Below are 24,335 nucleotides of genomic sequence, written 5' to 3'. Positions count from 1 at the left end.
GCCATGATGGTTAGAGAAGTTAATTTTTTATTTGAAATGCAAGCTGTTAATCTCTCTTGATAACAATCTCTCTCAATAACATTTTATGCTTGATAAAACATAAGGGTTTGAGAAGTGTATTCTATATCAGGGATTGCGATAAAATCACAAGAATTGGCATCTGTGTATATTCCTAAAGTTTGCATACAGTTGATTTTGCAGTCTCACTTATCTAATGATACAGTGCTTACAGGAGCTGGTTACTGGCTTGAATATCAGAGTTCTTCATGGATTATCTCTGGTCAGTAAACAGACTGATGCCTTTAGAATAAGGTCCAGATTCTCATGCATACTGAAAGAGAAGACAGGTGAAAAAGCAAATCCCAGGAATCATAAGCAAGTAGAAAGATTTTAAAAATACATTTTTATATATATATATATATGAACATATATATATGTTACCATTTTTATATGGTTGTTTTGCAGATTTCTTGGCACCTAGGGTTTAATATCAGCCTTTACCTTTGACTTTCTAGTTTGTGAATGCCACAATGCTCTTGCAGGAGGCTGTCAGGAGAAGAGGATTCTGCTTGCATTTTGCTGGAAACCCGTAACATTAAGATCAAGTGTGCATCTTTGAGCCTCAGGACAAAACTCTCGCTTTCACTCTCATTGAAGCAACAGTTTTTTAAAAATTACCTTTGCCTTCTGCTATATGTATTTCTTAAATAAAAGACCTTCTCATTGAAGGCAGCTAAAACTCTCCCAGACCATCTTTCATCCTGCTGTATAAAGTAATTTAGGACATCCAAAAACTTTCAGACTGTTGTAGCAATGCAGTAGAAAATGGGTTGTTACTTAAAGTGCCCCCAACAATTTTTTCCTGAAATGTGCTAGGTGTTTGGATAATAGTAACAACCTTCTTGAATTCAGACTGCTTGCTTTCCGTCACTTTAGAGATCAGCCATTTTTCAAAGTAAAGAAGTTTTAGCTAAAAGTTTCTAAGGTACCTAATACTGTATTCTGGCCCAGTCGATAACTGCAAATGATAAAAGGCTTTCTCTCAGGCTTTGTACTCTCTGGCAGCATTAGAAACTGAATGAAGATATATGAGATGACACAGCAGGCTTTTTAATCCTTTAGAAATGGTTGGCAAAGTCACCTCTTTACTTACAAAAAGTAAAATATATAAAGTCGGGATATATGGGTATTTCTTTAAATAAATGTCAAATCTTTTGGTAATCTACTGGATTTTCACAGTCTGGGGTTGGGTGAAGGATAATACTTTAACATGCTGTGATGTGTTTATGGCAAGTTCAAAAGTTTACGAAACAAAGATGCTGATAATTCCAGTAGAAGTGGGGAAAATGCAGAGCCTTTGAAAAGCATCCTTGGGATTAGCTTACAGCCCTCTCTGGAATTTTCTGTGGTTAGAATGAGAGGGATGCTATAAAAAATGAATCTGAAATGCTGCCGTGCAGCGCATAATATGTTGTAGGCAAATTTATATAACAGAGCTCACTTTAAAGCTTTAAAGACACTTTCAGTCTTTATTTTGTGGAATTATAATCAAGATACCAAATGTGTGCAAGTAAGACTCAGAGGTTATATTCTACGTAATTTGAGGAAAAGCTAATTGACAGAAATTTGTAGCAGTACGCTGCCTATCCTTTTCACATCTTTTCCCTGTTCTTCTTTGCAACTTGCAGCATTTGCTGCAAACATTGCAGCAAACCTCCTTAGACACTAACTCTTAATTGAATTAACAGTATTTCTCTGTGGGTTGAGGAGTATCCATGATAAAACATGTAGTAACTGTCTTGCAAAGGAAAATCTAGTGAACTCACTGCAGTTAGGTCTTCTGTAAATACTCTGCCCTGCTTGTGTCTTGTCAGTCAGTAGTATAGATACCATATGGAATGGAAAGGAACAGGGCTTCAAACCCCACTGTTCTCTACTCCCCTGAAATTCCCATTCAGCACACCGGCTTTTCTTATCAGCCACAAACATAACTGACAAACCAGGGTGCAACCTCCAGCTAAAAAATAGAAAAATGAACTCAAATTAGCAGCAAGATGGCTGTAGGCTGTTACCCAGTTGCATTCTCTGGGTGCCACCACATTGCCTTTCGGAGTGAATCGGTCTGAATTTAGCTTTCACCAGAGGGCTCTTCCAGGGTCCAGGGTCCAGTTTCCAGGCTCCTGCTGGTGATGAGTGCTTTGTGGTGTGATGCCCTGTGAAAGTATGTGACTCCACTGCTGGTCGGTGTCACAACCTGCGAGCTCCTGTTTTTCCTTCTCTTGACTTGAGGGTGTTGATAGAAGTATCTTGATGCAACTTCAACTGTATTATGCATAATTTTTATATGCTAATATTCATGAGTTTGTAGATATTTGGATAGTTAAGACTAGCTTTCAGAAAATCACCATGTTTGGAGCTGACAACAGCGTGCAACTACAATGCCTTAGCAAGAAAGGAGGAAAGATAACAATGAAATTGGTGTGCTAGAGGGTGAGCACTATATAATTAGGCAACTGCAGCTTTATTCTTGTCTCCAAAGCTATAGAAAGCCACAACTACCATCCTGTTTCTGCATTTCCTCAGTCGTTGCTTATTTTTATACAGAAATGACATGCTGGTTGACAGAATCCTGCTGATTTTCTTCTCCTGAACAAATACAAGACACATGCAATATTATTTTATATTGTTAGTCTTCCTTCCACAAACCACCTCTCCTAGCAGAAGTGATAGTATTTCCATGGGCAAAATATTATTTCTGCTACTATGTTTATACCCCTTTGAATTAAATTCTGTGGGGGAATCACCCCATTCATTTTGATTGTGTGAGACAAGGGATGCCATGGGAGCCTAATGGCTGAAGGCTAGTAAAACATTGTGTATGTCAGTTTAGTACCCACTGCAACCAGAAACAACCATCACAAGTGACATGCAAGGTTACGAAGGCTGAAATACTGTTGTTGCTCAACAATGTATCCATCACCTGTTTTTTCTTACTGTCCAGACTTCTTTCCATGGAATAGCAGATGCTAAAAACAAAGCTCACCTGGATTTCAGAACAGAAACCCAAACCTTACCTATTCCTTGATTTTGTTAATTGTGCTGATATGCAGGGAGGTGAATACTTGTGCCATGTGAGAGGAGGTGGAGTGGTTGCCCTGTGGGCTGCTGAGGGACAGGAAGGGATATGGCACATCACCATGTAAGAGTCTGATTCATGGCCCCAAACCCCAGTGGTCCTTCATCATATCTGGAGCACCTGCATCTTATTGCACCCTTTCTTCAATGGCATAATGGATTAGTTATCTTACAGACCCTCTCTAATAAAGATTGCTTAAATACATCCATGCACACACAAGGAAATGTATTAGCAAGTCCTGTGTTCTGCCCTCACACACAGCTGCATCGTTAGCAAAGCTTGTGCTTCAGGAGATACTTCCTATGGACTACAAGGCTGATCACCTTGTTAAAGAGTGACTACATCTGTGACTATGGGAAATCTTGTGGAAGGGCCATGCTGGCTGTAAACTGAAGGTTATGTCAGTTGAGTGAGAACAGTTTACACTGGCTCCGCCACAGTATAATGATGTCTTTCCAGCCAAACAGAATGTGTTAAAAACATTTGCTGATCACTGATATGTATCTTGGGATTATTTCACTCTGCAGCAAAAAAGAGATGTAAGGAATAGGGTTTGCTTATATCTGTGAATCTGCTTTCGAGCTCTACTTCAGTTGGCAGCATGATAAAAGTAAAAACAGATAAAGCAGCAGTCAGTTCTACTGCTTAGGATTTGTTTTTTAATTATTATTTATTTTGTCTCCTCACTCACTTTGCTTTTCTCATTTGGCTGGAAGGCAGACGCGTTCCCTGTCGATTTATCTCTGCTCAGCCAGAGGCTTTAGCTACTTGGTTTGATGCCTAATATGGTAGCAACAGCAGATTTTGTCTGACTTCCAGAGGGCTCCTCTCAGCTCCTGGAATGCAGTAGGGAAAGAGCCCTGCAGAGACCAGCAAAGTCAATTGTTGCACTAATGCTAATAAACACCAGAAAATGGGCTTCCCCACATGTGCTGAAATTCCTGCTTTCATTGCTCTCTAAATCACTGCTTTTGTCTTACTTTACTGTAAGGCTATGAATTGTTTCCCTTTACCCAACTGAATGGTCTTTCTTGACCACATCACGCTACCCATTATGGAAGAAAAGCTATTTTCCTTCCTCCTCCCCCCACACCCTCTACCACTTTAATAAAGTATTCTTCAGGTAATAGGCTGTCAAACTCGCCAAATCTAGAAATGGCCTTTGCTGGTGACATACCAGAATCCAAAGGATTAAATTCCTCCATCAAGCAGGGTCTCCAAAAGGTTAATATGGAGTTGGAAATTAATTTCATTCCAAATACAGAACAATAGCGTGCAGTGACATGACTTTGTGATAAGCATTTGTTAAAGCTAAATCCTCCCTAAGCCCTGCAGTTGTTTTCCTTTGTGCTAATGGCAAGCTAACCAGAGGCACTCCCTCTCCCTGTCTCCCTGTTTCTCTCTCCCTCAGTCTCTCCTGAGGGTATCCAAAAGGCAAGTTTATTGTTTGTTAAATCTGTCTTTTCTTATTTTATAATTAAAGCCTCAGTTCTCCTTAGGTCATTCTGTTCAACATTTGTGATCTTCATTTCTGCCAGGAGAACTTCCTGTCTTCCTGAAATCCACACATTTAGTATTACTGCTTGCTGATTGCCATTACTGACATGTACATTAAACAGAGAAAATTTAAATTATTTCTTATTGCTGATGAGTGAATATCTAGACTTTATTCCCCCCTTCCTACCCCTGCCCCCTTCTGTGAACAATGAAAGAGGCCTATTGTCACTTAGGTACTGACTAATGCAGAAAAATAATCCATAAGAGTTTCCAGAGGAAGGCTGAAGCCTGGGACTCCAGAGGAATTGATTGTTCACATTCTTACCAGTGATTTTTAACTGGAGTTAGATACTTTAGAAAATGTACCCATCTGCAACTCCAAATACTTGATACCTTTGAAAAACTCTTCTGAGTTTGGCATGCATTGCTTAAAAAGAGTGTTGCTTTTCAAGCTTAGTTTCACTGAAATTATTTATATTCTCTATTAGACACAACAGTTACTGCCTTGAAAGTGGTGTCAGCCACCTTCCCTTTACAATGGTTTCAATCTATTGATTCCAAATAAAAACACTTGGCAATTTCACTCCTCTGTCATCCTCTTGCTCCTCCTCATCTAATAACCACCAACACTCAGGCTTGTGTTTTCAAATATTCCTACCTTCAATTCTGAAGAGCCAAATGGTTTCTGAAATTCATATGTGCTTTCTGGATTCCTGAGTTCTTTGATTTTACTACAGATCGTGATCCCTTGACTAGGCTACGTCAAGATCTTGTTTCAATGAAGTAGAAAACAGAAGTACGCTGAGCTGTCCAGATTCAATATGATTTGTCAGTGAAGCACAAGATCAGATTGCTCTACCACTCTTGTACCAAATTGGATATCTGCTATATAAATTTATTGCAGGTATCCAAGCTGAAAACTGTTATATACCTTTGGATTTCTGATAGGTTGTGTCATATTTGACTGCTTTTTAAACTGAAGTTGTGTACAGTAAGTAGTGAACATGTCAGTCAAATATCCACTTGTGCCATTAAATTTCTGGGACAATTTGAAGAAGAATTTGAGTACATTGAGGCATGAGCTGTTGGTCATGTTATCATTCCATCTTTCCTCCAATGATGCCATTTATCAACTTGTCTGTCCTCTTATCTTATTGCAGGACTAATGTTCTCAACAGCAGAGCGTTCTTACTCCAGATGCTGTTGGCCTTGAATACTTGTTCTTCAGTCTACCTTGTATGGTAGCCCTTAATACCTCCTGGTCATGTTCTTTTTTTCAGCCTCTGGCTTAAACAAACAAGGTAAACTGCTTGTTCTACCAAGGACTTGAGCACTTCCATAATTCTTCAGTGGCCATAATCTAGATGTTACTCTCATCTAAGTAAAAATTTGCCTTAAGTTTCGGGTCACTGCTTCTCATTATGTGGAATCGAAAGGAATGCGAGCAGGCATGCGGCCTCCCAGCCCTTCCTCTGCAAGTAGCCAAGTTTAAAATCTGACCTTCAGGCTTTTCAACACTATTTGTGTGTGTGTGATACTGCAAAAGGGGTTTCCACTCAGCTGTCATTTTTGAAAAACAGATACAACTTAGCTGAACTCAGTTGAACTGCTGATCAATTCAGCCTATATTGCAACTTCTTGTGCTGAGATTGAGATGAAGATGTTGCCCATCCCAAGGAAACCTGCTTTTGTTCCTTACTGTGGTTAAATTTAATCCAAAACAAAGCCAGTCTTTGCAACAGTATTAGGAAACACCATTCATAATGGCCCCTTCTACTCCCTGAGCAGATGCAGTTCTTGCCCTGCAGTATTCCAGGAGTCTTCTCCTCACCATCAGGAAGCACATCAACAGGATGTGTCCTTAGCCATTGCTCTCGGCAGAGAGTAGGGAAAGGTTTCATATGTCTCTGTATCTGAACAGGCATATGTAAATATTGCATGGGTTGCTTTAGGTTTCATATATGAGGTTGATGCCACAAATAGCCTATGTGGATACCCAAAATACTTTCCAGATCCTGTTTAACAGACACTGGATGTGTTGGAAAGCAGGCAAGTGAGGGAGAAAGAGAGCTGTAAAGTATTTTCTCCAAGTAATTCTGAATGCATTCATGTTTTGTAGGCTGAAAGCAGGACTTCAATCCTGCTTCCATTTACATTTTTTCCTTAAAGCACAAATCTAACAGAAAAATAATGAAAATGGAATGAGAACTGATACTTATATAAATATAAACTCATCGGAAAAAAAGTCGTACGAGTATTTTCAGATTGAGACTGAAAATCAGATGCTAATGGACTCCCTTTATATGCAGCCACTGATGAATGAAATGTAGTTTGAAAGTCTTGATATGTTCCTAAAATAAATACCAATTTGATAAAGCATAACTAGGGTTGGCTTCACAGCTGCAAAGAAGTCAGATCAGGCTGCTTTACTGGTAGTCACTGATGTTGTAAGACTTTTTTTAATTCCTTTTGTACTGCAGCATTCCTGCATTATTAACTCTCAGTGCTGCTTCTAGTTTAATCATCTGAATCAAAAACCATCTCTTTCACACTGTCTAAGACTGAAAGCTTACCTCTATAAGAAAAGCCCATTTATAAAGTAGAAGCAATAAGATTTTATTAAAAACATCAGAAGTATTTTGCAGTGTATTGATTTGCATTTTTCTTTGACTCATTTTTATGAGCTAAGGTGACTGGGTGTTTTCTACTCTCTCATACATAGATAAAACATCCTGTTGCTTTGCTTTTCTATTTTTGTTGTCCTCTGCTTCTCCTCTCAACTCACTTAACATTATTTCTGACTGTGAGGGTTTGGAATATATGGCCTTTCATCTTGAGTGTGTTGCTTTTAACCTTCTGTGGGAGAGGATGCAGATAACCCTTAAGCAGCGTATATTCACTTTTTTCCATGTAAAGACTGTCACAACACAGTAATACCATGCTGATGTGCAGTCAAGCTATAAAACCTTATTGTGGCAGTGTTGACATGAAGAGTCTGTAGCACAAAACATATGTTCTTTCTACAGTGAATACACTAGTTAGACCAGGTTTGGGGTTTAATAGAGTTTCTCTGTGTTTCAGGGTTGAGTAATTCCTCTGAATGAATACTGCCACTCACTCCAATGTGGTTTTTTTCATTACCCAGTGATACTGGAATGCCTGTCTGCCCTCAGTGCAGTTTGAAATTAGGACTTGTTTCTCGTCACAGCTGCCACATTTGGGTTTTGGGGGTTTCGTGATGGGTAGGTTTTAGGGGAGAAGGGAGTAACCAAGAGGAATATGTTTGTTCTCAGTCACCAGTTTATGAAGGGGAAAAAAAGGTGTCAACTGTTTTTGGAGAAAGAAAACAGACACACATGAAAGGTGGCTCCCTACCATGCTGCAGTGTCCATAACGTTGTCCAAAGTAAAGGTGTCTCAGTGCTTGGCTGTAGCAAAATACTATTTTTGAACAGGTATCATCTACCCTTCTTTCTGAGTGACCTGACTTCCTTTCAGCCAGTTCTTTCTATGAGCAAAGCCTTTTACTACGAAAGAAATCCCTCTTTTTTTTGCTTTTTCCCTGTTATTTTTGGGTGCCTGTCCTGTCCCATGTCTCTGTGTGACGCAAAACTTTCCTCTGTACAGCCATTTAAGCTGTTTAAACCTGGAAGGACAGAGAAATATTGCCATGCAAATAGAAGTTCTTGACTAACCCAAATTTGTAAATCCCCCTGGGTTTCTTTCAGTGAAGTCCCATATCACCTACTGGGATTCCTAAAGTAGGTGCCTTTCCACCACCATTCAGGACACAGGCAAATAGCTATATGCAGTAAATATCCACAGGAACAGAGGCCCAAAGGTGATGATCACACAGGCAGGGCAGACAAGGGTTGTAAAGGAAGGAAGACCTGGCACCAGCCTTCACTCCACTGAAGTAATTGAAAGGAGCACAAAAAATAGTGTGTTATTCTCAGCAGTGCAGACTGAGAACCTGTTTCACATAGCTTACAACCATGTCTCGCTCTTTCCAGAGGTGGGAAATGGAAGTTCAGGGCCCTTCAGCCAACAAAGAGGTCTGGAGAGCATTTCCTAAATTAGCAATTACCAGTTTAACCTCTTGGCTATCAGCAAGAGAGGGGTGGAAGGACAAAGCCAGTTTAATTGCTTTCCTTTTGTAAAACAAAATGGATAAGGCCAAGAAACCCTAAGCTGGCCCAGCTGTAAGAAAACAGCAGAGACCCAAAAAGAGGAAGTGTGATTCCTCTCCATCATTTTTTTCCAGGCATGTTGGGGCAGCTCTCCACCCAGGTGTCTGGCCCTTTCAAACCCCAGCCTTTGCCTCCTGACATTCTTCATGTGCTCGCCTTTTCAGCCTGATTTTTGAATTGTGGCCTCTACCTGGCAGCATGTGCTTCAGAGTGAGGTAGGGCAGTTCTGCCCCCCTCCCTAAGTATTATATATCTAAGTATTGATAATCCCATCTGCATGGCCTTGTTAGGTAGCCAACACAGATCTGGAGGACTTTCAGGTACTCCCTAACACTCCAGTGCGATACCTCATTATGTCCCCGGATTCTGTTGTTTTCTGCTAAAACATCCCACTTGGTCTGCTCTTTAACCTTGGGTTGTTTGCGTTTTTCTATATTATGTTCTTCTGCTTCTCTCTCCACTCTTCTGCCTGTCATTATTGCTCAGTTGATGGTATTCCCCCTTTCCTCCTCCCCAGTTCACTTGAGGACAGCATTTTGAATCTCGTTAAGCCTCAGTGTATCATCTTTGAGTATTTTCAGTACCACCAATTTAATGCATACAAATTTAATTAATTTTTTCTCTGTATCATCAAAAGGCATTACATAAATTCAAATTCAGCAGTCTGCCAGAATTTGGTGCACATACAGGGTGCAAGGTTTACTGCTTTGATGCTTGTAGTTCCTATGTAATCACATTTATGAAGTGCTTGGTTGAGTTGCTTTGCTTTTCCACAAGAGTATTCTGTGTTTACCACAGCCAAAACTCGAGGTGCATTTTCCTGTTGGTTCAACCCACATTTGCTGTGCTTTATAAAACTATTTATTTGACTGTGTGTAACTATGCTGAAATGATCTGCTTGGTTGCAAGAGAGACAAATCAGCTGCCCTTGCTCTGGCAGTAAACTTAATCATAAGCTCATAAGCACTAATTTGTGCTAGTTTTAAATAAGAGTTTTTGCTGCTTTTTTTTCTTCAGTCTTCTGCTACTTCCCCCATCTGGTGCTGTAACATTTGTTGTTATGTTCCAGTTGGAAGCGCTGTGGGTGGAATTGCAGACTCAAGTGCTGGCTGAATAGCCCTAAGGCCAGTGTGAACATTTCTGTTTCCACTGTCAGCTCTACATGTTCTGCAGCCTCAGTTTGGGATTCTCAGGTGAGGGAATCATTGACACGCTGTCGGGTTTACAGCACCTCCTTCTTCCCAAGGCTCCCTGGTTCTCTCAGTTCAGCATTTCAGTAGCAAACTGATGTTCATCTAACTGCACAGCAGTGAAGAGTTGTTATTTTGAGACTGCTTTGCTGTACTCTTCATTTAACATTTTTCATTATAGACAGGCTGTTAGTTTTTATAAATGCCAACTCCTTTTTCCCCACTGTAAATGGATTATTTGACTCCATTATTCCTATGATAATGTATCTGATGTTATTGAACATGAAACTGCAAATATTTTCATTTATAAATTACCCAGTCTTACAGAATTTTCTTTTAAGGGTGCTGATGGAAATATGTAATCCAAAGTCATCTACCTTGTTTTATACTATGGCATATAACGTGAGAAGGAAAGGGCCTGATGGCCAGTGTACTCTCTGTGTGTGCGTGTACTGCATCTGGAGCAGTCCACCATGGGGCATAGATAGACTTAGCAAGTATAATATGAGTAACAATCCTCTATTCAAGGAAAAATCTCACAAACCCCACATTTTATGCTCAGAGAATTGTTTCTAATAAGAACATTTTCCAATATTTCCTTTGAGACATCATCTTATCCTTAAAAATAATGTTCCAACTTTAATTTGCTCATTTGTGAAGGAGGGTAGAAGGCCCAACAGCTTGTGTCAATGAGTATAAACTATAACTTTTATTCAGTCTAGAATATGCCATAGCACTCCTTCTTAGTAATTGTACCTTATTTTGCTTCTTCCCCAGATAATACATTTTCCCCCTCTGGCTTTCCTTCCCATTACAAGCTTTCTATTCATCTGAAAAAAATGCTGGTTTCAACAATCTAGGCACAATATCACTCTGAACTCATTATTTCAGAGACTTCAATTATCCGCTCTCATTCAATCATGAATTACCAGAAGAAAACAAAGTCAGGTCAAACTATCCATGGCCTGGACACCACAGGCGTCGTGTGAATCATCCCTCTCTTGGGAGAGGATTTATATGCCCATGGAGGGAGCATGTCCCACGATCCTTGGGAAACATCTGTGGGAACTCCAGGGAAAGTTCACCCTGATTTGCTCTGCATTTAGAGCCCTGCTGCTTTCCATAGCACAGCTCTGGCAACCGCAGCAGTTGCTCTCCAAAGGCAGAAGTGAGCATGCAAGTATTGCTGATGCTGTCAGCCTTCATCCCTGGCACAGTCTGTAGAAAATAAAGTTGTTTGCCATATAAAATTGCTGTTCTCTCTGCTGCCCACTCCCATAAGCTAAGAAAACTTTGTCTGAAGGGTGTTTGCGTAGAGTAGGAACAGGTTAAGGGTGCAATGTTGAATCTAGCACACCTCCAGCTATGGTCTAAGGCTCTGGCTTGGCCCTTCCTCAGCTTTCCACCCCGCTGCACTCTGCAACTCATGCACACTGCATGATGAGAGTAATTATGGCTTTTCAGCATTGAACTGATGATCGACCCTGCTAGTACTTCTGTCCTAACCCCATTGTCAGAGGCATTTATAAGGCTGCATTTCCAAACCTGATTTTCTTCTTGAGTCAGTTTCCAAGCTCTTCAGGAATCCATTCTGCTTCCTGGAATGGAAACTCTACTGTCTGCTGACACCTTTGCTGTCAACGCGGCGATGTGTGCTTTGACACTGCTGTGGCAATAAATTTTCTTCTAATGGGGAAATACGTGCTAATTAGAACTCAGTTACCCCAAACGTTTTGAAGATGTTCTGGCAGTGTATTTCTTCTTTGTTTCTACATTTCAGTTGAGAACATCTCATTACAATGTTTCATCATATGAAACTTTATTTGGCTGTATCCATAGCTAGTTTGTTCTAGGTTGATTTTTTTCCTATCAATCACGTTAGGCTTTACTCAAGGCTTGTGGAGGATTTTCTCTGATCCTACCCCACAGAGCTGTGTGGGATTTTTTTCCTTAAACCATTAGGCTCTCCCTGCACACATGCTTGGGACTGTAATTGCACACGCAGTCAATTCCAGTGCTATCCCTGTGGCATCTTTCAAATTTGTCAACTTTCTAAGTGCTTTCTTTTCATATTTTGGTTGGATTACAGAAGCCTTTAAAATGTTTAACAAAGATGGGTACCGTCCTTCTGTTTGCATTCAGAATAAACCACTGGAGTTAAACCATGCCAAGCTGAGTATGTTGTTGACAGTTTTCTGCTGAAGGTCTGTACTACTGGAAGTCTGTGTGCTGAATTCTCTCCTACCTAGGTGGAAAATGACTTTTCGTTAACTACTGATCCCTATAACAAATTTTTAATCTTAAAATCCACTGAGAAGCAGTCATTCTTAAGTTCCACCTTTTCCTCAGACATTGTCTTTAGCCACAGTTTTCTTCTTTAGAGTTGTGGGTGTTTTTTCAGCTGTGAAGTTTGCTTTTGTAAAACCTTTTTTGTAAAATAATGAAGTGCATCTTGTCTACAATGTGGTGGTGATGATGAACTAGTGGTTACTTTAAGAGGGTTCTAATTGTGTATAAAAGTTTCATGGTCCAGATAACTCCAGAAGTCTTCACCTGATGTTACATACCATTTCTACTGCCTTTTAAATAATGTATTGGCATCTTACTGCAAAATCCAGGGAAAGACATACTGCAAACTTCAGGAAAACAGACTGTGTCAGCTGGTCCCCCAGTGCTTTAAAAGCTGTTCAGCAGCCTCCCTTGAGACATTGTTTTAAAGTCTACAATGCACAATTGCTTATGAATTTTACATCTTTTTAGCATTCATGGGTAGACCGTTAATGAGGGAATAAATAGCAGAATTTTATTTAATCCCACCCATTGCTTAAATGAATTATTAGGCAAAGGGTACAGACCCATTCTGTCCCCTTCAGCAGAGGGACATCTGTGGTGTTCCAGATGCAACATCCCTTCTTCCAGATAGATGGCAAGGTCCATCCACAGATATCTGTGGATGTAATGTGGATCCAAATCCCCATTTAAGTGAAAGGAATAAAACTGGAGGGAAAAACAGAGTGATGTTCCCCTCTTCTAACTTGAAATTCCTCCAGTGTAACTGTTTACATGAAAGCACATAGGCTGTCTTGTATCAGTGGAGAGAAATAAATAAATAGTTTGACCAAAGACAGATATTTACTCTGGAATAACTATGCATAGTACGTAAAAAGAAATGCTTATTTATTTTCCTTGACATCAGATGCAGACATTCCTACTTGGTCAAAAGAATTCTGCACTTTATACCCAGCCTCTGCACTTAACAGACAATTTATCATTGCTGGGTTGTAATACCAGTTCTGTCATCCTTACTAGTCTCACTTATTCAGTGAGACTATTTACATATTAAAGTATTACTCAGCATGAGTAATGGTGCCAGCACTGAGGTTGTGTTGCAAGTAGAGAGAAAAGGTGTTTCCATTAGCACTAAACCTTATCTCAGAAAAATCACTGGAGACTGGCACTTCCCAGAGCTTCTGCTTTCTTTTGATTATCCTCTCTTCTTCCAGTAATTGACTCCAGGCAGTTCAGCTTCTGTTACTTGGTGCAAGAGAATCTCTCTTTCAGAGATTTATTCATGAAGTTGCAAGAAAGTCTGTTCTTAGGTATCAGGTTGTCTGTGTAGGTCACAGGCAGATTTCTGGAGAGTTGAGGGAGTTGGGGTTAATGTCCTGGGATATAAGAGAGTGTAACTGGAGATAATGCAGTGGTGGAGGGGCATACATATGAGACACAGAAGAATGAAGAGAAGAAAGAACGAGGTAATACCAGGACACTTCCAAGAAGTAGGAAGTGGATATAGAGTCTATCGAGGATAGACTCAGTTAAAATCTCTTGTGGCCCATTCACTTACTTGAGCTGGACACCCTGTTCTGATTTGAAATGCTTATGTGATGTGTAAAATTATTTAATACCTTCCTCTGAAACTAGAAAAGAAGGAACATGATTTCAATCAAGTGGCATTCAATTTGTATTTGGATTAGTATGACAATTCTACCCTTGGATGAAAAAAGGTAAGGATATTGGGTCACACGTTATGCCTCCTTCTGTGCTCTGTTTGGGACCTCTGCCACTGGAAGTTCTGCACTGTAGTAGCAGTCTGGTACCACTTGGATCTTTCATACTAAACAACTGGCATTTGACTGACTCAACCACCAGAGTGACAAACTGAAACAAAGGGGGCCATAAAATCATAAAATAGAATATATAAACTTTTAGAATTAGTTTTAAGTAATGCTAAGTGTAATGGCTTTGTAACAGTAGCAGTGGAAAATTACTGAGGGACATGATATGTAGTGGGAAAAATAGAGTACAGCTGGAGAAAACACTGAGAATTCTTGTGCAAGATAAGTTGTTATAGTTGACATAGTTTTAAGAAAAATAGTCTAGAATAACGAGACATAGGGATAAGGAGTATCCGGGAATGGCAGGCGTCCAGGATGGGCTACAGTTAAACTAACTGATAAGTAGGAAGCTAGAAGGATTATTATGTCTTTGGTGTTAACGATCCAATTAAGCTGGTATGAGCATCTACTGCGCATGCATCAAAGGCAGCCAGAAGTGATGAAGATTGCTGGAAGAAGTAAACGACCCTCACAGACCCCTACCACAATTTTGTACGCATGCGGGGAACTTTCTGGAAAATTATGTAATCCATACGTAACCTCATGAATATGTATGTATGCCCAACATCTATATAAGGCAGTGTATGGAGCAAAAGGGAGAGACACACGTTAGGAGGAGCTATCCCCCGTGTCTCCCGGCACCGCAATAAAGAATACCTGCTTGTCAGCTTGAAAACTTTGTTGGCAAGTTTCTTCCTGGAGTTTCCTCCAAATCAATTTGGCGACCCAGATGGGACCCTCTCTGCTCGGCTGCAGGACCCGCTGAGGACAGGGCTCCCTAGGGCGCCCTTGGGAATTTTTCCCGCAGGGGACCCCTCGACTCATTCGGATCGCTGCGGGAGCAGACAAGGACCATCTCTTCGAAAAAGGTATTCTTTAAAGAATAAATTGGTAATTGGGTTGGTTTGGTAAGCGTACACAAGGTTTGGAAGCCTTCCGTAAATCGAGATAGGAAATCTCGTAGGTAAAGGCGTATACCCGGCTGCTAGCGTCCGAATCAAAACAGAAGAAGGTGATCAGGACATGAAAAAGAAACCACAGAAACCTAGCTTTCAGGCCTTGTCTTGTGGCCATGAGTTATCTATGGTCAGATTTTGCTTTAATACTAGCACAAAGAAAATTTAGGAAGTGAATAGAAGCAAATCATTTAAAGTGAATGTACACATAGACTCCAAACATTCACACACACTGCAATTCTAAGTTAAAAATATTATTCTCCAAAATGGAATGTTTATTGAGATAGGAATATATCTGCACCACTGTATAAATCATTGCTCTACAGTTCCTTACTGGCATGTGAGTAATCGTCAAATCTGTGTATATTGTGCATATACAAGCACAGGTCAGTAAAGGATTGGCTTATATTGACTGCATTTACTTTAATAGAATTCTTCAGTTCTAATCCACTTAATAACAATGTGTTACTGTACTGTTTAGCCTCCCAGCTTTCTAGTTACTCAAATTATATTTTAGCAGTTTCTTACCTCATTTCCATATCCTCACATTCTACCACTGGCTCCTTAACTGCTAAACTCTTTTACTCTGTATTGGTTGTACCTAAAACATCATTTTTGTGTTAAAACAATTGTGCATTCAGCAAGGAGCCTCAGCAAAAGTAATGAGGAAGGTGAGCTTTTCTCAAATATCAACTGATGTTGAAGGAGTCCAGATTTGCCTCTTTTCCAGCTTCAAAACCCTGTATTCAGTGATGTTGAGCTCTGTACTCAAAAAAATAGACTTCTGTTGGATTTTTGCTAGCATTTCTGCTCTTCACATGATATTTGTGGTTTATTTATACATTTTGCAGCCAAAAGGAACTCTTGCAATCCCCTGTCTAGCCTTGAGTCTGAGTCTACCCAGATTTGATATCTATTTGGATTTGAGTCTTTTGAGGGAGAAGGAATCTTAACCCTCTGTAACAGAGTTCATCACAATCACTGAGAAGCTCTTCCAGCTGTTTCAGTCTTACTACTAAAGTGCATGACTATTTCTAAGTTAGAATTTGTCTTGTTTCTCACTGCAATTGGATCTTATTATACCCTTGTCTTCTGGCTTCAAGAGACTACTACCAAAATTACGCTCCCTTCAAAGGTACTTTAGGCTGTGATCAAGTCACTCCAGTAACTTAACAATCCTGAACATCTCAGTCTTTCACAGTAGGGCATATTTTGACTGTAGCAGAATGCAATTACTCTTCTGAACATGAATTTTCTTGCAGAGTCATAAAGCATGGTCAGCTCATAATGATACGATTTAAGTTCAGCGTTCATTTCTCATTCTTCTTCTATAGCCCAATCCTTTCCTCAGAAGGGAAAGAAGCCTTTTCCCTTGATAGTTTGCATTCAGGCGCTCTTTATGTATGCCACAGATGACTTGTGGGTGGCTGGCGCTTTGTATAGCTCCTACCACCTTATTAGGGGGAAGTCTTGCCTTGACCTACATCACAGTTGAGCTGCGTAAAGCCAAGAGAGGTACCTACCCAAATTTTTGTGAGAGTACCGTGCAGGTTGTTGAAAAAGGTGAGCTTGAGATGCTTTAAGTAGCGCTTCATGGTAGACCTAAACAGAAAAATAACTGAGCTCAGTGAAGGTACTGACAATTAACACCATCATTAAGAACTTCTGGTTCATTCTCTAAATGAGAACATTAACTCTTGTAACAGATTAAGACCTGACAGCACTAATTCTTTTAAGCAGGCAAAGCTTCCATTGAAAGTATAGCCACTGAGATACCACTTCACAGCAATAACATCCGTAAGAGTTGTGTTTGTGCGAGGAACACCGGATCAGGAACTGAATTGGTTCTGTTAATTCACCACCAGAAGTTGTACAAAACAACCACTGGAATCCAGTGCGGAGTGGCAAAACCAATTCATAATTTATATATTATACAGTGGCTTGCACAATTACCTGGCTGCAGGCAGCACTGAGGTAGGGAACTAGAATTTAATGGGCCAAGTCCCTTCCTTCCATGCAGTCTGGTCACACCAGACACATGGACACTGGACTGTGTCAGTCGCAGCCCAATAGGGAGGTCAGAGGATGGGAAAACCATGGTGCAGCTCCTGCCCAAGGAGCGATGTGAAGAGCTGCTGGGCAGTTTCAGAGAGGCCAGCCATCCAAGCACTGTGCCCACCATGTGTGCATTTGGCAGTGCTCACAGTTCTTGGGAAAACCACTCCACAGTCCTGTTGCTAAGAAATGTTTTCTGTAAATAAATAATGTTGAAGTAAAAACACTTCCAGGATGGTTAATGAGCCATGGAGTAAAGTTAGGTGTGAATTTGCCCCTCCTTTGTGATGTTAAGGAGATAATGCAATAAATGTTTTGTACCTTTTTCCATCAGGAACACTTCAGAATCGTACAGGCGGTTTCCTGTAGTGGAAATTAGGACTTTGTTTAAATACAAGCTGTTTGTTGCTAAAGGTTTTTATTACTTTTTTTTCTCATCAACTCAAATGTGTGGGATTAAGTTCTGTAGAAAACACACTGAACTACCCTGCTTAGTTCTGCCTCTTCTCTTGACTACTTAGATCCTTATGTGAAGATCCATCTGATGCAGAATGGTAAGAGGCTGAAGAAGAAAAAGACTACAATTAAAAAGAACACTCTGAATCCCTACTACAACGAATCTTTCAGCTTTGAAGTACCATTCGAGCAAATTCAGGTAATGTCAGTGTTTTGTCTTCCCTCTGCATTCCATTTCTCAGCCCTTATAAATATTTAACAGGAATCTGGTTAATTATCACGTGTGCATGCCTTCATTAGCACCTAGGTGCCAGCCCCATGCTACATTAGATGAGTGTGACTGCTTCAAGAGGGAAATGATAAAATGCACGGTACTTATGAAGCTTTGATTCATCAGTGAAAAATGGATAACTGACATTTTCTGTTAACGTAAAATGGATTCTGGAAAAAAAAATCCGCAGGGAGATAGTGAATGAATGTGCCAGCAAGAAAAGCACAGGGCTAAAAGAAAATGTGTATATATAGCAATTCCCCTCAAATTATTTGAAATAATAAATTGACATCATCAGTTAAATTTGTGTTCCCTAGGCATTTATCAGTCCTGTTTACTGAAAGCACTGCAGCATCTCTCTTAAGTAAAACATATGTTTTATTTAATCACAATTTTTTTTCAATTATTCACCACACCATGAAAACTTTTTCAGTGATGCCTATGTCCGTTAGAAACAGACATTTGGGAATCTCAGGGGTCAGTACTACAGGACCTGCTCTCTTGTACCGCAGGGTACAACAGCAGTTGTCCATGTACTACTGCTGGAGAGTTCAGTGACTAAAATTAGGGGCCTCAGAAGTGACTACAGTGAGTTGGAAGTCACCTACATTAGCAGTGGGAAATACCAGGACAAGACATTGTGTCACATTTTCACGGACTCAGTTACCTGCCTTTGGAATAGTGGGAGGTAAAGCATCTCTCACTTATCAGAGTGAGATTTAACAACTTCTGATGTTAACTAGCCTCTTCTCACAAGAGATAAGCTCTTCTTAACAATCTCAGAAGGCATGTGGGAAACCTGCATCCAATTCAATCTCCTTCTTAAAGGAATTTAAACCTGTATCTAACATCAGTGTCATAAGCAAATGCCCTTGTCCATAATTAAAATGGCCGGGGAACACATCCTTTAGTGGCTTTAGAGAAGTCTAGGTATGAGTTAGGTGCCATGATACTTGTACTTTAAATGTTAAATGGATTTAAACGGCCTCTAGCAAATTGGGGTCCCCTTCTTGATTAGATGAGAGCTATTAGATGGGGGGCTCTAGGGATGCTGGGGATGGACTATTCATTAGGGACTGTAGTGACACAGGACAAGGGGTAATGGGTTCAAACTTAAACAGGGGAAGTTTAGATTGGATATAAGGAAGAAATTCTTTACTGAGAGGGTGGTGAGGCACTGGAATGGGTTGCCCGGGGAGGCTGTGAATGCTCCATCCCTGGCGGTGTTCAAGGCCAGGTTGGATGAGGCCTTGGGTGACATGGTTTAGTGTGGGGTGTCCCTGCTCATGGCAGGGGGGTTGGAACTAGATGATCTCAAGGTCCTTTCCAACCCTAACTATTCTATGATTCTGTGTTTTGAGATGAGAGACTGTTGAGACTCTGATTGTGATAGCAACTGTACTAGAGAAATGCCCAGGAGCCAAGGCCTACATTTAAGCTGTGTGCTTGGTTTTTGTTGACTTGGTACCAATAAAGATAATAAAACTAGACAACGTGAGCAGTAGGACTTGAATGCATGACTAGCTTGTTTAGAGTTTCTACATGCCCCGCATCATGTACAGCTGCCTCTGGACCCTAGGAATCAAAAAGTGGGAAATCCAGTGGGGCCTAATTCGTGTTGATTTTAATGAAAGCTGGTCTGAGTGCTTGTGAAAGGTCTCATAACAAGCATCAAAGACCCAGAAGCAAAAAAAGGTTAAGCAAATTAAGCCTCTCTGTCAATTTATACAATGAATGCCTTGATTTACAAATAGGGAGAGGGCTGGGGAACTACAAAGGGCACCTCCAAGTTATCAGATCAGAGCTTTGGCATGGTTAGGTGCATTCTGTGTGTCCTTGGGCATTTTGCCTTCTAAGTCAGTTTTGTAAGGTGGATATAGGCCCTTTAAAAGCATTGCAGTTTAGCTGTTTAGATTTTTGCTTTTTTAGAGGGAGGGATAAGCTTATTACAATGACTTTATAGCTATTTATTTCAGTATATAGCCTCAATTTAAAATCTTTAATTATGAACTTTGGTCGTACACCAGTCTATTTTGGAGTTAAGCTATAAAAGACTATATTTAGAAGTTATTTCATTATGGGTACTGAAGTGATTTCATCATTAGAAAAACACATTTTAAATGTTATTTAGACTTAATATGGTAAGAATGGCTGTGAATTTTGTGTAATTCATGTAAAAGCTGTTAAGCAAACTTTTACAGTCAAATAAAAACTAATGGCTATACAAGTTCCCTGATTCTTGGAGAGCAAAGACAAGAGAGTTCTTGGAGGGAAAGTAGCTCAGTAGCAGTACATCTGTGTAATCTAAAATGGGCCAAACGTGAACTTTTTCAACAGTTAAATAGTGACTATGGATTCTGCCTCTTAAGAGAAGGAAAGTGATAGTCTGTAAGTGTAATGGGAGAACACCACTTAGAAAGTCAGTCCTGTTGCTACAAGGTAGATCAAGCCCCTGTTTTGCCACAGGTAAGACAGACCACCTCTCTAGGCAGCAACATCTCTAGGCCCTCTGAGTCCAAAGAATGCTTAATCACAGTAAGGAAACTGCTAATCCAAGTGTTTGTTAGCAGAGGTGGTGCTTTCTACTAGCACCTCTTGGGTTTTACAGTGCAGTTGTGCCTTTAATACATGATACAAAGGCAAAGACATGATCTCATATTTCTGTAGGTTAAAGCCAGAGACCATGAAGTGGAAATCATCTCAGAGTTAATAACCTGAGCTAGCTGTTTTTACATCTTTATAGAGCAAGGAAAAGGGTCTTTTGTTTACACTGCTCATTGTTGTAAAAAAAATCCAGTAGTAACTAGCCCCCAAGCTTCTAGGTACAGCTGGCAACTTTTTCTTTGTACCGTAAAATAATAGTCTCATGCTTACCTTTTATATCTGTGATTGTACCATGCATCTAAAACATAAATGCTCATTTGGGGAGGTACCATCAACATTAGAAGTGAATGTATTGGAAACAGCAGCACTGAAACATGATTTTGGCATCTAGAAATATTTGCTTCAGGATAATTGCCTTTTATCATGAGTGCTCTGGGGAGAGAGAATCTTGAGTTTGATGTACACTTTTGTCATCAGCAACTATATAAATACTTTAGCGTCTGTTGAAATCATCTTTCTCTGGCTCAGTGAATTGTACAATCTTGTAAGGGAATGGCCTCTATAAAATAGACCTCATGAGCCTGGTCTTGCAGATATACTTAAAATAGTTACTTTTGAAATACAATCCTATTGCAAGCACTGAGATTAATCATTCTAGTAAGAAATCCAGATTGTATATATATTTAAAGCCTTACATTTAAAAACCTGATGCTTGAAAAAAAAAAAATTATGGAAGAAATGTGTTTCAGGGCATTTCTTTCTCCACAAAATTCACACTATAATAAGGAGCTGTGTTTGTTTGCCATGAGATAGAAAGGAATCGGGAAAAGAAACTGTATGTTCATCTTTAAAAATAAAGCTCCCTATAAAGAGGCATTTATAAATTAGTAAAACCAGCTCAAGGCTGTTAATATCTTAGGTGCTGTTGGGGATGAGCACCACTCCACTGAAGGAACAGTTGTTTGTGCTCTTTCAGCAAGTATTAATGGCCTGAAGGAGAGGAATGTGTGCTTGTGCACGCAAATGTGTACACAGAAGCCTGGCTTCAACCTCACCTGCCAGTGTGCCGCAGTCTTAAGTGAAGGGAAAATTGTCTATCAGCTGTGACAGATGGGCTCATGTGGATTCTATGGGACTAGTTTAACCCTGTTTGCCAGAGGTCACTGTTCCTACAGCAGAAGTGGCACTCCAGCACCAGCTCAGTCAGAGGCAGCACCAATATGTCAGAGCCCAAAGACAGTGGGCTTTGTACTTCTTCCCAGCACCCCTGAGCATGTAGCCCGTTTTCTAGGCTCCTTTATAAATAAATGTATACACACATATTTAGACATGTGCACATGCACACGCAGAGATAAATGTGTGTGTGTATATGTATATGGTAACCATAAGGGCTATTTTCTGAATTTATCTGAAAGTAAGTGATTGTCATGCTGGATGAATGAGTAAGAGCTGTTTAGAAGCAGAAAAATAATCAACAGAATAGAGTACAACGTTGCAAACATTAACTTGGGGTACACCATTTCTGAATTTTGGCTAGCTTATTTACTTAGACAGTAATGTGTTAAATCACACTACTTTTGATAAGCTTATCTCCATTTTAGCCCTACAGACTTCTAGCAGTCTAAGTCCTGAATAACAGCAACAAAAAAATCTGGTAATCTGTTAAAGGAAAAAAATCAACCTCAATTCCCATATGAAGCTCTTTGATGCAAGGGGGCAAGTTTCAAGTTAACAGGGAGGTTGTGAATGTAATTTTATTTGGAAGTCTCATAAGAAGCAAAGACAAAAGTTTGAATTCGCTTCTTGCGGAAAGAATCTTGCCTTCTTCGTAGTCTCCCATTGCCATTGCCTGCCCCAAGAGTCATCCCTGCCCACCTTCCCCTTATTGTCGTGCTAACTGGTCTTTCCTGTCTCATTGTAGAAAGTGCAGATTGTTGTGACTGTTTTGGACTATGACAAGATTGGCAAGAACGATGCCATCGGGAAAGTCTTTGTGGGCTACAACAGCACCGGAGCGGAGCTGCGGCATTGGTCAGACATGTTGGCCAACCCCCGGCGGCCCATTGCACAGTGGCACACCTTACAGCCCGAGGAGGAGGTGGATGCCATGCTGGCAGTCAAGAAGTAAATTAAATTAAATAAAATAAAATTAAATTAAAGTAGGAAGAAGAAAATTAAGAAGAAGCCTTTCTGCATTTGCCCACATAGTGCTCTTTAGCCAGTATCTGTAAATACCTCAGTAATATGGGTCCTTTCGTTTCCAGCCATGTGTTCCTGACACAGATCAGTTGTACTTTTAAATGCCCGTTTTAATTTGCACAAATTTAAATGTAGAGAGCCCTCTACAGGCGCTTCATTTCACCACTGTCCCCCAGATCTACTCTTCTTTTAAGCAATATGATGTGTAGATAGAGCATGACAGAAATTATTTATTGTATCACACAGTTGTATATATACACCAGTATGCTGAGAATTTATTTCTAGTTTGTGTATTTGTATGTTGTAAGCGTTTCCTAATCTGTGTATATCTAGATGTTTTTAATAAGATGTTCTATTTTAAATTATGTAAATTGACTGAGATATAGGAGAGCTGATAATATATTATAGGGTAACTACTGTATCGTCTGCATTCCAGAAAAAAACAAAAATCCAACTTGTAAGGCACTAGTAGTGTTACACTGACATCTTAAAGGACAACTTAAATCTGAGCTTTCAACTGGACCATCCTAATAACACGCTACGCATCCACAGTGAATCTTGGAGGGGCAAATCCAATTGGGTAGACTTCTTTCAGAGGCAACTTAGCATGATCTGAGCAGCTCCATGGCTGACCTCAAGAAGATGTAGCCAGGATATGATTCCTTTGTATATATTCCAAAGCAAACACATAACAGACTGGAATGGCTTTAGAGTGAAAGTTGGGGAAGCAGTTCCACAGGAGGCAATGATTTCGTCTGTCATACAAAGTAAGACCATTGCAGGGAAGGGAAGAAGAGAGGAGGGAGACACAGCAGTAGCAAAATGCTGCCATGAAAACAAGAGTAGCTCTCCATTATCACCTTTATACAAAATTTGCATACTGTGAATTCCATCCACGATTTCACATTATAATGAGTTTGCACATTAGACTTTGTAACAAAATATTTTATTATACTAACTCAGATTAGAAGGAATGCAGAATATTTTTTAGACACAGCCGTGTGAGTTTATTATACAAAATAGTTTCATGGTAAACAGACAGTATTGTAATCCCATCAGAAGATGACAAAATTTAGCCATAGTTCTAAATGCACTTCAAAGTAAGCCAAAAGAGAACAGCTAGTGACCTTTTATATACTATTTATACTTAAGTTTTAATTTGTCCTTTAAAAAAAAAGTGAAAACAAAGAACAAGTTCTAGAAAACTGAAGCAACCTCTTCTGTATACTAGATGCTCGTTTCAGGAGGAGTTTTTAAATGTTTTCAATGTTATTATGTAGTAAATGGCACTATTATGAAGCTATTAGTCATTCCATAAGAGTCTTGAAAGACTGCTCTGTGTATCACTGTGACTGCCGTGTGTGCTTAGAAATGTAGTTCTCTCAGTGGATAGCAATCAATTTATTCCGTAGTGATATTGTAATAATACTGCCATTCCCTTCTACTGCACTGCCGAAGGAACGCATAGCACAAGCAGTTCTAGTTATTACGGACCAATTTAGAACTGGAGAGCTATGCAGGGGACAAGGATGCTATATTGAATGGGTTGACCACGCAGCATTTTGTCAAGCCCTGTGCAATACTCTACATTTCCAATCACCCTCGCCCTCCCCGCCCCCTGCTTTACTGTTGATAGTCGTCTTACAGCTAGCCAGCATGTCATC

The 24,335-nt window shown here is 40.0% G+C and overlaps 1 protein-coding gene across 2 annotated transcripts in view; it reads left to right on the top strand.

Annotated features, from left to right (window-relative positions):
* Nucleotides 1-22,600, top strand: part of SYT1 (synaptotagmin 1) — a gene marked incomplete at both ends in the record, with an annotated part of 131,240 nt that extends 108,640 nt beyond the window's left edge. For both annotated transcript variants that reach the window (XM_080638924.1, XM_080638923.1), the window contains 2 exons: nucleotides 17,663-17,796; nucleotides 22,394-22,600. In XM_080638924.1, the coding sequence (XP_080495050.1) occupies nucleotides 17,663-17,796; nucleotides 22,394-22,600 (341 nt within the window). The remainder of the gene's footprint in view (nucleotides 1-17,662; nucleotides 17,797-22,393) is intronic.
* Nucleotides 22,601-24,335: the final 1,735 nt, after the last annotated feature.

This window comes from Psittacula echo, assembly GCF_963264785.1.
Source record: "Psittacula echo genome assembly, chromosome: 1".
Lineage (NCBI taxonomy): Eukaryota > Metazoa > Chordata > Aves > Psittaciformes > Psittacidae > Psittacula > Psittacula echo.
The sequence above is the reverse complement of the archived record's forward strand: the minus strand, read 5'-3'. Positions and strand labels throughout refer to the sequence as shown.